This window comes from Bombus pyrosoma, linkage group LG7 (assembly GCF_014825855.1).
Source record: "Bombus pyrosoma isolate SC7728 linkage group LG7, ASM1482585v1, whole genome shotgun sequence".
NCBI lineage: Eukaryota > Metazoa > Arthropoda > Insecta > Hymenoptera > Apidae > Bombus > Bombus pyrosoma.
In genome coordinates, this window is record NC_057776.1 from 10,121,899 (window position 1) to 10,136,092 (window position 14,194).

Sequence of the window (14,194 nt, forward strand, 5' to 3'; positions counted from 1 at the left end):
TAAACAAAAGCCGAATTTATGACCAAAAAAAAAAAAAATTTATGACTCAAAAAAAAAGTACACATTTGCAAGAAAAATGAAAAATAGGGGTACAAAAAGGAGACAATTGACGATTATAAATAGCCAACAAGAATTTTTCGTCTTCTTCAACTAATGTAGCAAGAGAAAGATAATTCATTCGAGCCCTTGACGCATTATTGTTGCGGAGGAACAGGGAATTTCAGATGGCGGTCATTCGTCGTGCGAAATTTCGCAGCTTGCTCGTGGTTATCGCTGGCGCACCTCAAGATATCTCCTATTTATTTCTCCACCGGGAGTTCCTATGCCGGCTGTTCGTTAGAGCCACCGACTGTTCTCGAATTTTCTTTCCTGTTAGAATGAAATCCTTCTTTTCTGTTTCACCACTGAACGCATTGCACAATTCCCATGAGCGTTCGCCCTGTGATCGCATGAAAAGTGATTTTTATCTCGTTCCTTTCCGTTGCGTTTCTCCAGCGAATAGGAAATACTTCGCAGATTGCTTACACTCCACACAAACATCGCAAAAGACAACTTGAGATGGTCGTTGTTCACGTTCTTCCAAGGAGAAGAAATACACATGTAATATGTATAAAACGAAGAGACGTATGAATACATTGTCTTTGAGGGAAAAGGAATACTTTTCGCTTGGTCTTTATTTATTTAAAATCTTTCTATATAGGGGCGATGCTTTGAAATTTGAAATTTAAAATTTGAATTTCTAAATCTGTGGGATCATTAGAAATAATTGGCTTATTTTTTGATCGAAGATCAATCTATTAAGATAAGTTTGAATATCTTGCAACCTTTTTCTTTAACTCAGCTAAGGAATTAGATGAACTAGTTGTACGTCTAATGATATGAATCAAATGGAGTTTCATAGTTGTTAATAATATTACTCTCCACACACGAATCTTGGATAATACAGTTTCATTTGTCGATCCCGTTAATTTCTTAGCATTTTGTGCACGATAAATCGTCTGTGTGTAATGAAAAACGGCATCTACATCGAATAACTGGACGCCACCAGTGTGTGGAGTTGAACGAGGATGCAGATACAACAGGTTATAAATATGAACACGCATCTTTTCACCGAAGTCGTAGATCTTTAATTAAAGCTGCTGGAAAAGCTGTTGTACCTATAGTGGTACAGTCGATATTACTTTTCTGACGATAAAGGAGACACATCGCATGATGCACGAGCTTTGTGATGCCTCGTCCGAAATTCTCTGAGTTCTTGACAGAGTTTAATTAAACATTCCGCGCGTCTGGAATTTTGTGGTCACCACGTTCTCTCCGTAGTGAAACTCCTTTTAATGGGTTCTGCCGCTTGAATCTCGATACGTAAGCCGACCTCGTGTCGTGTCGACACGACTCTCCCTTCGATTTCTTTATGCTTGATCATTCAATATCCAGTTAAATTGTAACGAAAAAAATTATTGGCTTTAGATAAGTAGCGATACTTAAAGATAAGATAGCGCTTATTGAGAAGAAATTTGTTGCTTGAGTTCTAGGAATGTAGTTTCGTAACAACACTTTTGTCAGGTTGTTTGTGTTCCCTAGGAACTTTCAAATCAGAACGATATTAATAAATGTAACTTTCTTCGTTGATAATTGCGATAAACTTTCGATAAATCTCTCGAAGAACGCATAGATATTACATGGATTCAATCAATCGGATTGCAACTTTGCCTCGCATATTTTTCCATACATGTTTACTTCGAACGCGGCATTAAAATGGAATTATCAGAAAAAAATTCATTTAATATCATCAGGTGTGCTCTCATAAATCTGTAATATAGGAAAGGTCAATTAGCAAGCAGTACTTTGAATGCATTAAGCCGGTAAGAGAAGAGGTCTCCGTTTCGAACGAAGTGCAGCTTTCATTGCCGTAAGTCAGGCTCTAACACCGATTAAGTCGGTTAAATCAGGTCCGTTAAAGTGGATTAAAATGTTGACCTTGGCGAGTGACGCTTATGAGTAATAATTCCTTTATTCGACTGTAATTGCGAGCCAGAGATTTAATTTATACTCGAAGGTTGCGTTATGTTTACTTTGAAATAGTCTGACTGTTCGACGATCATTAAAAACAATCTTTCGTTGGAAAAAAAAAAGATAAAAGTAGTGTGATTGGAGACTCGATTTAAATAAATTTCAGTCGTGACATTCTGCCTGTCTGAAATATCACGATAAAAACAACGGATGAATAACCGTTCGAACTTAAATCGATTAGCGATCGACGAGTTGAAACGACGAATGATATAATTGTCGCAAGAAAAATAATCTTCTTTTTTAAACGAAAAGTTGTGCTCGTATTAGTTTTGGAATTTATATCGTTAAAAATCGAATCGAAGTAATTCTTGACATAAATTCGAAGTAAAACTTTGAAGAAGTAGAAAATTCTCCTGTAGGAAATATATCTTCGTTGCATTTGATAAGAAATGATGTCGTAACTTGCCAGTGAACCATCTGTAATTCGAAGTTCGCATTGTAAAAACGACCAGAATGGAAGCACTGCGGTCGGGAAATTAATTAACGTATTAATCGAGTAATTGGCCTGAGTCTAGGGTTCGCGGTAGATCTACGGAAAGCTTTCTTTAATAGGGTTAATTAATTCGCCAAGAGCTTCGAACAAAATGTCTTTCCATTGGGTTGTCGGGGCGTTGTTTCAAAAACGATGGTCGTGCGACCGCGTAAATGGAAAAAACCGACGAGTCTTCTCGAGAGAGGCCGCGTGACTTCTTGAATACATACTTGCAAGGTTGACAACTCGGAACTGGCACTGGTAATTATGTATGTTTTTTTCCTGCTTTCGCTGTCGAATTCCTCCATTCGAGGAGTTCTTGTTCTTTAATTCCTAGTTGGTTAAGTTAACTCTTTAACGAACTGAATACCGCCAGGTATTTGTTTCTTTTGATTGCAAAGATGGGATGCGATTAATTATTTAATTAACTGGGACGAAGAAGCACGAGTGTAAAAGGATGTGAGATTTAAGAAAGAAAAGAACGTGTCGATATTGTTTACGTGTTTATTACAAGAGAACGAAACGTTTTTTTGGTCCGAAAATTAGGGGTGAGTTTTACGAAAAGATGCGTCTTTCGTACATATTTTGTTTCTATGCGCTTTGATTATTACGGTTACAATCTTTCAATGTCGAGCAATCACACGTGTGCGCCGTGTTGCTGTGTCGTCGAAGGTTAAACAGCTTCGGAAGCGTATCGAATTTTAATCATTTCTTCCGCTCTTTCTTTTCTCCGTTAAGAAAATTTTGCTTTAGTTTTACTACTGAAAACTTCTAAATTGAATCTCGGCTCAATGTAACTGGACGAAGATAAATGTCGGCAATTGTTCAAATTTGAACGATATTCAAAATGATTCGAAAGTTTGCTATGATTGATCAACGCATCCAATGCTCGTATATGTTCGGTACAATAGTGTGCCATCTCGTTTCATACGAATAAATTAACTATATACACGTATACGGTATTTGGTTCGTGTCGGCTTAACAATCATGCTTAAATAGAATCCAAGTGTCACGATCAGTCGACCATTTCAACAAACTACGAAGGATACATCGATCTTGGGTTTGAAATTCTCGCTATACGATCTTTCATTGGCGATCGTTCGTCTCGATCTACCAACCAAGAGTTGTTTAATTCGTTAAGTTCGTCGGTGCGAAGGCTCGATAAGTAAAAGAAGATATAATTGCTTTGATTAGGAATGTAAATGGTCGACTGTTCCGATAGCGCACCAAAAGATCCAGAGTTATCACGGGAAGAGTGTCCCTTTCGTTTCATCCGCGATTACGCCGAACTCTTTCGTTTCCTGGTCGACGTCGGTCGATCGATCCAACGATCGGTCCTCAGCGATCGTATCTTATTTTAGTAATATACGTTATTCCCGGAACGCTATGCTAGAGCTATTTCTTTAATTAATTAAGGCGAGCAGCGTGGTCGGTTTAAACGTTTTCTTCGGTTCGACGATTCTCGCTTACGACTCTTCTTCCATGCCAACTCTGTTACGCGCGATACACCACGGCCGACGCAATAAAAACGCAATGTTTGCTCGCGTTTTCTTGTCGTTCTTTCGAAGGAACGTTAATTTGCCATCGTATAATTTTCTTTGTCTCCCATTTTCCATGGAATCAACAAACATCGTTTAAACGTTTCTTTGTCAAACGAGTGTTAAAAGTGGAACGAACAATTCCTTCTACTCGATATATTATAACGACCGCGTCGTTCGAGAGAATCGTGTTCGTTGGCGAGGATCGTCCTTCGAATTCCAGACCCATCGTTTCGAATTCAGTTTCGAGAGGATCTCCGAGAGATATCACTGAATGGAACACGTCTTTCTGGCGTCGGAGGTACGCAGGGTTATCCTCGATCCCGGCGCGTTGTTCTCATTCCCGGCTGCAAGGGAGCACGTTTTCGTTCTCATGATCATTAGATCCGTTCTGATGCTTGGCCGACGCACGTTGGGCGCCACGACGCCGCAGGCGTCGCTCAGCCGTCGCTTTATACTCAGTGTGGCTTTATGCCTTGGCTGAAAACAAATTTTCGCTCTTTCAAAAGCTTTTGAAGAAGGTCCACTCGACGACACGCTCTTCGTAGAGGGAACGTAATCGTTTTGACAATTTAACGCGTTTGCCCCGAGTTATAACTCGCCCTGATGCGAGTATTCACCCTCCCTTTTCCGCGACTTTGCCAATTGTTCAATTACTACGTTCGAATTCCAGCATTATTTACGTTTCCCTGAATACCGCGTCTTCTATCATTCTCTATCGTATTATACAATTCCAGCCGCGGAAATTTTCTAAGCGTTTCCCCTCTTCGATGTTTTGAATCGTCGAGTCGATCACCGTGAAACGAGCAACTTTTAGCTTCGTCGTTATTCAACTTTTGACGCTCGGTTAAATTTTCATCGTTGGGGAATGTCTGTGAGAATTATTCCACGACACGTTGAGCGTCGAGCTCGCGAAATTGTTTATCGTTCCGATCGATAGCTAGAAATATCGAATGGAAATTTCGAGGGAGCACAAGGTCGCAGAATAATTAGCAAATGTTTACCTGTGACGGTGGTAACATGGTAGGAGAACCGAAAGTGAGTGGGACCTTTCTGTGATGATTCGGCGCCATTTCCAGCGGCAAGCCGGCCACTATGAACAGTTGATAGAAAAGCTCCTCCACGTGGTAGTTTCTCTTTGCGGATGCCTCCACGAAAACGCAGCAATCGTCTTGACTGTTGCAGTACTCCTCCGCCTCTTCAATCGTAACTGTTCTGTGGAACGCGCGCAACGCGTTTTTAATTTCGTTTCCACGGTTAGTTAAATATTTGAAATTGTCTTGATTGTGAATACATAAACAAGGGTACTCGAAAGGGAAAAGAAATATGTAAAATATTGCTGGAGAAAATCGTCGAGTAGTGGGTGATACTTTACGTTAAAAGCGTTGAAACAGGTCAGAATATTTTAACGCGTGATCTATAAATTCGAAGTGGCAGACGCTTTAATGTTTTCTGTTAATGAAACTCTAGTCTACAAAACTAACAATGACGAATGTCCTTAAAAGCCGTGTTTGACAAAGAGTATAATTTTATGTACGTAGCAAATGGTAGTTTCACGTGATCGTTAATTGTACTTTAATTGACGCGACAGGTATAACGCGTGCGTTGCACGTACTTTGTTTCCTTATCACATTTATTTCCAACGATGACCATAGGAACCTTCAAATTGAAGTGACTTTTGCTCCTGCTCTTGGTCGCACTTTGGGTCGCGCTCACTTTAGTTTCCAGGATCGATTCACGCAGTCTGATGGCCTCCTCGAAGGATTCTCGACAGTCCAAACTGAACACCACCACGAACAGGTCTCCTGCGTTAGAAACGTGTTCGATGAGCATAAGAATTTACACGTTAGCCGAAGAAACTTGAAAAGAATCATCGACGATTCGCGATAAGAAAGAAAAGGGATTTATCGTTTAAACAGAGTCACAGGAATAACTGTACGCTATCGGCGATTGCATAAATCTCGCTAACAAACATATTTAGGTTCTCGTGTGAAATCATCGTTAGCCTCTCCGACGAAGCTGAGGAGTGAACAAAAATTAGAATTTTAAAGCGGCGCGATTCCGAGGAAAGCGGCCCAACATTTTTTTCAAGTATCGTTTATCTGTTCACGCTCTTCGTTCGCATGCAAATTATTCAGAGTCTTGTTAAAGCTCCACCCTAGGTTCAGTTCCTACGTCGCTGCCTCGAGTGCTGTACGTTGCCCTATCGGGGGTGGATGCTATAAATTTTACAGAGTAAGACGATGAGTTAACTTTTTGTCAAACTTTTTACTCAAGTTCTTCGGCAAAGCGAAACTAACCGTATCAGACAATGTTCAATTGTTAATGCTACGTACGTCGAGAAAAGAAGGGAGATTTAAATGGTCGCGGGAATGTGCGTAATAGATTTCATGTACATGTTTCCACGTTCATTGTCCATAACTATAAACAATGGTTAACATGTTCGAGATTTATGAATATTTATTTCAGTGTGTTTATTTTTATCACATCGAACACAGCTCGCGTACGTACATGCATATATTCGTATGGTCTCTCGTTTCGCGATCGAGTTTTAACGAGTTTCCCTTCCGCTTAAAACCCTTGTGGAACAAAAGAACCGACGCGGCGCGGCATCGCGTTGGCAAATCGATCGATTCGTTTGTCAATGGGCCAGGAAAGAGTTTCTGATCCCAGGTTTTTTCGAGTCCGTTGATCGAAAGTTTCCAAGAAGGTTTCTGGAGGTTTTTCGAGGTTGTGACCTCGGCAACAGTGGCATTAAAATGACAAAAACACCCCAGACCTCGCTCTACTTTTTTACATCACGATGCGACTACTTTCCCCAGCGTTTTTCCAAGCGAACATGCCATCGCGTCTCTTCCAGTGATTTAAACGTACAACGTCCGTCCAGGCGAAAATTTGTAAACTCGTTATTTTGTGTTTCGCAAAAAGAGGTGGTAAAAGTGTGAGTTTGAACAGTGTGTATATCGAAGCACACCAGTAGGATAATATCGAACCAAGCGAATACGTAATACTGAATATTCTGCTTTTTTCTGACTTTCATTCGTAGAAAGTTCGAGGGTCGAAGTTTCCACTAATGACGGATAACTTTTCTGTTTTATTAGGCGATCTGAAAAGTTCGTGTCGCTTCTAACGCGCTGCGTCAATTACGTTATTCTTCGAAATTTGCCTCGTATGTTTCGCACGTTTCTTTCATGCAAGTTGATAAAAATGTCAGCACGAGAACGACCACAATTTTCGAATCGAAGGAGAATCGAGAGATTCTATAAAAAATTTATTCGTATCCCTGTAACGTTCGCTGTGCAGAAAAATCTTGCGATACGCGGAAACCATTCAGAGACATGGCGAAGAATTTTTTTAATAAGAAGAATACAAAAGTTTAGAGAAGCGATGTAACGCAGATATGAAAAGGACGAGAAAAGTTTGCAAATGGAGGTGGATATTGTGTTTCGCTGTAAGAAAAGATACGGACATGACGTTAGAAAGTATCTAATATTTTATGAACTCTTTAGCAACGCACCGTCTTGTTTATGTTACGATGGAGCAGATGGCCATTTTCCTGCGTTATCGTACGGAAGTTTCTATTATTCGCGGCTAAACACAGCCAGTACGCAACGTTGATTACCGACCATAAATAACAGTAAAAATGAGCCGCGAAAGTGACGTTTAGAAGCTTTTATTTCAGCAGAACTCTCGGCCAGAAATTTGTTAGCCACGAAATCCTGAAATATCCTTCGGCTTTCAAGTACATTTCTCTTTTACGCGTTTTCACGACCACGCAATAGCCAAAGAACGGGCGAAGCCTCGCCCCTGAATTTCATTTCACGTTCCGGATGTTCTTTCCTCGGATGTCAGTTGCCTTGTTCAGCTCTCCTCTTTCGGAAGCGAGGCCCGCGGAAAAAATTAACACGTCTAGACGAAAAAGAGGTGGTTACGAACGCGACCCGAATACGTAACGTCGGATTTCCTGGATAAATCTGTTATTCCGTCTCGTCTGAAGCGGACGTTGCTACAGCTACTTTTTGCTTCTATTTTCTTAGAATCCGACTAATCGGTTTTCTTCAGCAAAAAAATGTTGGTCTTTTCTAACGACGACACGACGCGGTAATGATGGACAGACTATTCTGGGAAATATGATTTAAAAGACGGGATCTGTAATTTTATTACAACGCAAAGAGAGATCCTATTCTATCTTTTTATCTGCAACAAGTGTCCCCTTTTATATCTCTGTCGTGGAGAGGTATTTGTAGATAGATATTCAATCGATTCGAGCGTCCGTAGTTATAATTTCTTTAAAAGGCACGAGCATCTGCGTATCGTAAATTGATTGAGGAAGTATCTGAATAAAATGAACCTAATCTTCTACTCTGTGTCTTCATCCTTTCTTCGTTCCTCCAATGATTTACTATTTTATTCGTCAACGTACGACAGAACGAACGTCTTATTCCTCCATTTCAAGGAGACAATTTTCCATCGAAACTACTAGACGTAGATTACTGCTGAAGTAATACGATACGATACAATAATAACAAATACAATACGACAAAATAATACAATAATCCGGTAACTTGGTCTTCGAGTAACGTCGCATCTAGTCAACGATTCATCTTGGTCACCGGTGTTGCAACATTAACTACAGGGACCAAACAACCGCGACAGGAAGTTACATCCGTTCCGTACGTGACCGTATTTTCGTCTAAAATAACGTTACCGATGGTCGGATTCGCTAACTTTATGAAAGCTGGATACGGATAGGGGATGAACGTATTTAACGAATCTTCCTTTGCGAGCCTGGCGCAAATTAATTTTGAAATAATTACGGGAACTATTGCCGCTCTGCATTTGCAATCCTTGTCTTCTTCCAATTTACTTTCACTCGTAGCTATCGTATTCGCGTATGGGCGAACGCGAATCTCTTATTTTTATGGTAACACCTATCGAGCTTTTCAACTTTCGCCAAGCGTGTACACCATTGCTGGAGCAGGCTGGTCGAACGAAATCGACGTTAAGCCAATGTTGCGCCCGAATCTACTCGGTGTGGCGATGGTCGTCAATTGAATATCGACGTGGTAGCGTGACGAACGCGAATGGTCGCTAAAGTGATTGCGTCGATATACGATTTCAATGGACCACCGGTTGCGCCGAGAAGGAAATCGTTATCGTTGTCGAATATGGCCTCTCCTGTAGGTTGCTCGAAAGTTGGTCGTGGTGTCGCGCCCCAACGAAATGATGCTGTGTACAGATTCCCGGCGAACGATAAGCGCCCTCGAGAACTCTTCGAGCTGGCCGTTACAGACATCTTCTTCTCTTATCTCTTTGCAAATAGCTGCGAAGCTGCCCGGGATGATTTACTGCTCGATACTTTCGTTCGAGTTTCCAATTTCGTGTCGATAGGTTCTTTCTAAGGACTGAAAAAAGAACAAAGAAGAAAGAAAAGAAAAAGAAAGAATGAGAGAGAGAGAGAGAGAGAGAACTCTCTCAGGATGAAATAAGAACTCGATTGGAGAAGAAAAGAGTAAAGGGCGAAATGTTGTTTGTCTGACGTCAACAATTTCTTTCGCCAAATTTCACACGGCGATCGATTCTCGACAGGCTGAGTGTATCCGGCACAAACGATTCGTAGTGTAATTTATTTACGACTGAAAGGCAGTCGAACGACAGAGGGTGGGCTCGAAAGAAATCCGTTTAACGAAACGCCGCGCTCTCCGGTTAATTAAAATGAAATTTTATCGCGATTAATTACAACAAAGACGGACAACTATGATCGACTGAGGACAGGGTGGGGCCTGAAGTAGCCTGAGAATACCAGGTGAAACGGTTAATCGTGACAAACAATGACTCTCATCGAGGGATTTCGTTTCACCTGAAGTCTACCCTATTCTTTTCTCTTCAGCCTGGTCGTTCGCTTCGTCGACGAAAACCGATTCCCTTACTCGTTTTCGCCGTATCGAACTTTCTCCACGTCGGAACGCTCGATTTTCTCGTGCGAGGAGCACTGTCGCTATTGTTTTCTTCCAGTGAAATATACGTCAGCCATTATGTCGGAAAGACCGCGTCCCGAATCAAAAGGAATTTTCCCCTTTTCTCGTGTCCTGCTGATGTTTAGTTCCTCATCGCTCTTGAATTCGGGTCCCGCTTTAGAGCCCATTTCGTGCTTGCGACTGCGTTAGACGCGTTCCATTTTATACGAGGAATTTCTTGCTCGTGACACCTCTTGTTCCATTGAATTTCTTCAAATTCTTGAATTTACGAGCATTTGTTCTTTGACAATGGAGGACCGTTATTCCCTGTCGTTTTGATTATTCAACTATTTTAACTTTAGATTTATTTATCGAACTTTCGGCTTCCAAGGAATTTAGCTGGATCAGCGGTGTGTTTAATTTATGGTAAGGTACTACATCGATGAATCAAAGGACTCTGGATTTAGATACTTGGCTGGGAACACGATAGAACGTTCGAGGGCTTCCGGCTGAAGCTTATCGAATAAGGTAGGACTGAGTCGAGGATTTCCAGTGTTAGATTATTGAAACACGTAGCGCTATGTTAAGAGCACTCAATTTCACTTTATACTGGAATGCGACGCTACGTCAAAGACCTGACTCCATTTCGCTCAGAGATGCAGTACTACGCTATTTTCGGTTTTCACTGATTCAAGCGTAAGTCTAGAATAGTTAAACATTTTTACACGCAATACATATGTACGAAAATGAATCATTCTCAAAATATAAATAACGTAATTTACATGCGTATTGTTATAAATCACGGAACGTTAGACCCGTGATCTGATATCGGTCGTCTACGGTTTCCAATCGTAGGCTCAAAGCCGACTTTAACAACGGCTTTCGTGCAGCGTAATCTTGATGCCGGCCTGTTTAAGGGACTCGACCAACTTAATAACTACCTCCTTTTTTCTCCTATTTTGCATAGCCAGCGCGCTCGTGCGTCGCTCCGCAAATATTCGCATCGCGGCCATCTCTTGTAACGAAAGCCTGCGAGGCACGTAGCGCTCGTATAACTGGTCGAGATCAAATTTTTCAGTGGAAAACTGGAAGCACCGATACAAAGCATTCGCTCGTTCGTTCAGACAGAATATTTGACAACCGTACGCCAATTGTTTTTATCCTGGAATTTACTTTCGTGTTTCAAGTTGTCTTTTCTTTTATTTTTTTTTAAGTCGTTTTTCCTCTTTATCGCAAAAAGGTCTTCAAGACAAGGTCCACAGGTTTTATTCACTTGCACGACGTGCGTTTTGTTCTATCACCTTTGACACGTCGACGCGGTGTGGCGAAGAAATTTGGTTTACAGCGCCTCTCTTCCTGTTTTCCGGTTTGTTGGTTTTCGTTCAGCTAGTTCATAACTCGATATCTTTCCCCTCATCCGATAAAACCGCTGCTCTTTTCCCTCGTCATCCTCGGAGCCGCTGTATTTTTACGTTTCTTTTCATTTAGTATTTTCTCTTATCCTCTGCCTTCCAGAATCAGCATTTTCGTCCTTACACCACCAGCTCGATTCCTCCACATCGCATCCTGCCTTATCGTTCATTCCTCCTATACTTTTTGCACTTGTGGCAAAATGTCCCGCACGGTTTACGAAAGAGCCGAACTTTCCGCACGACTTTCGTCGCGATTCTATCTATGAAACCTTCTACTGAAATTGACTTCTTCACGTTATTACCATGCTTGTTCCATGCTCGACGATACTCCCTTATCGTATTGCTTCTTTATGTAAAGTATTGGTCACGTATATAATGCGTTACCCATGGCCTCAATAAAAGTTCATAAGTAATTCCATAAATACCATGGTATAATTTATTTAGAAATAAATAATACCAAGCAAATAATAGGAAAAAAATAGTACTTGCTGGTAGTCGTGAATTATTATAATACCATCCTATGTAAGAAATATAAAAACATCAGCTATCTAACTTCATTTTCTTTCAATCTTCGGGTAATATTCGGTTCGAGAACGTAAGAGACTATTTTATGTGCAGAAAGGATATTCTCAATAGTAGTAAACAGATTCTAAATCGAAGTCTATAGAATATAGAGAGTCACTTGATCGATGCTGTTGTGCCATAGTCTAGGTCCTGTAGCACATGTATTTGGCACGACACATTTTTGTGTTATACATACGACAATATTTTTACGAAATTCTATAAGCACTAATACATAACGTATACTTTATAACAGATCCTAAATGTATCTGCACGAATGACCGCACTTTTGATGTATAAATATAAAATTTCGTAAACATTTATGGCTCACATCTTTTCATTCCAATTGTTTCAGAAACGTTTGGAAATGGACTGCAAATGTGGAATTCATGGCCGTTATAATCTGCTACGCGGTCGTTAAAATTTATGTATCGTGCCATTTTCCGTTCATAATAGTTCTTTATGTATTGTCGTCGCTTCAGTTGTAAATGCACGTCGAATTTATTAAACGAAATTACCTTATAATTTATTAATTGATCGATTCTATTGTGTAGCCTTCAGGAGATCCATTAAATATGATTTAATCCTTCGACAAAGTCTTTTTCACCTAACATTTTTATTTCTGTAAAATATTCATTCGAGCAATTAAACATTTTGAAATCCGCTTGCTAAAGATAATAAGGAACCCTATTTATGTATATTGTCATTCGCAATTCCTGTTGCTTGATAAACTCTATTGTCACGAAAAATTGCATGGCTGCTAACTAAATATTGGTTTTCCGGAATATTTTGGGTAACTTAGTTTTTTCGAGTTTTAATTTTCCGACGTACTTTCGCGGGAAAATGGATCACGATGCATTAATGCGATATCCATGGAAAAATAGTGGAGCTCAGGGACTCGCTTCGAAATTCAAATCCCAATCTACTTGGCCGTACGGAAAGCGTTACAGTTCAACCTGCTAGCAAGATTTTTGCCAAGACCTTTCGATTTTCGTGGATATTTTTCGTGCGCGGAAACCTTCGGCGAATTTTTCAGAGAAGAAAACGATTTGCAAACGAGAAATAAGTTTTATTCGTACGAGGATCGGATGGCGAATCGTGTATATAATCATCGGTGAGACTGTTGTAACGTTATTTGTTGCATGTCCACACACGCTGTATTTTGTAATTAGTTGCGTGCATGATAATTACGCTGTAGTAAATTATTCGGTGCCTTGGGCGATATTTTACGAAGAGATACATAGGTTACCGTTACGTTTTCATTAATCATATCAAACGAGTATGGTTAAAAGGGTAAATATCGCGGGATTCTAGAGTATCTACCACGAAATCGTGGTAGGTACTCTACCCTATTTTATAATTGCATTTCTCTTTATCTTGTTTTATTTGCATAAAAATCTAAGTTCCTGAAATTAAATTCAGATTTTTCCCTAGAATAGGCGGAAGTCTGTTATAAAGATGTTATAGGAATAAGGTCACGTAGGTTATTTGAGGTCATGTTAAAAATATTCTATCGGATGTCATTTAAAGCTATATCGAAGTCTGAAAGATCACTTTAGGTCGTATCAAAGCCTGAGAAAGGTCATTTAAGGCCCAATCAAAGTGAGGAAGGTCCTTTCAGGTTGCATCAAAGTTTTAGAAAGGTCATTTTATACCATGTTGACTTTGTTGGAGCTCTGACGAAATTGTGACGTGATCTGACGAGCATTATCGACTACCCTACGAACATAGTTCGAACCTTATTTCTTTTGATCGTAAAGGAAATTCACGAAGAAATCGAAATACATCGTTCGGTTGATTTAGCGAGCGAAAGTAACGAGTATTTTGCAAGCTTACCGGAATGGCTTACGTAAATTCGATAATTTCTAGAGCGGATGTTATCGGACGTTCACATGGTGGCCGTGCGATGCAAACACGTGACGCGTGCGTGCGGTTTAAAACCGAATGTGATCAATACGCGTACGCACATCTCTAGGTCCGTGTGTACGCTCGTCACGTGCATCATACGTGATGCAGACACATTTTTTTTTTGCGAGATCGTAATTGCAGATTTATCGAATCATTTGTATGGGCGTCGCGACCATTTTACATCCACAGGATTTCTCGATAACTACGGGTCTGGTTGGTTTCCTCCGACTTGCAGTGAAATTCCGTCAAACCTCGTGCGTGCGTGTCTATTCGGGT

At 40.4% G+C, this 14,194-nt stretch overlaps 1 protein-coding gene across 2 annotated transcripts in view; it reads right to left on the reverse strand.

Annotated features, from left to right (window-relative positions):
- Window positions 1–3,032: 3,032 nt before the first annotated feature.
- LOC122569847 (dexamethasone-induced Ras-related protein 1) overlaps window positions 3,033–14,194 on the reverse strand; it is a 46,248-nt gene continuing 35,086 nt past the window's right edge. For both annotated transcript variants that reach the window (XM_043731482.1, XM_043731483.1), the window contains 3 exons: window positions 5,696–5,885; window positions 5,085–5,295; window positions 3,033–4,560 (listed from right to left, as the gene is read on the reverse strand). In XM_043731482.1, coding sequence (XP_043587417.1) covers window positions 4,348–4,560; window positions 5,085–5,295; window positions 5,696–5,885 — 614 coding nt within the window. In that variant the 3' untranslated portion in view covers window positions 3,033–4,347. The remainder of the gene's footprint in view (window positions 4,561–5,084; window positions 5,296–5,695; window positions 5,886–14,194) is intronic.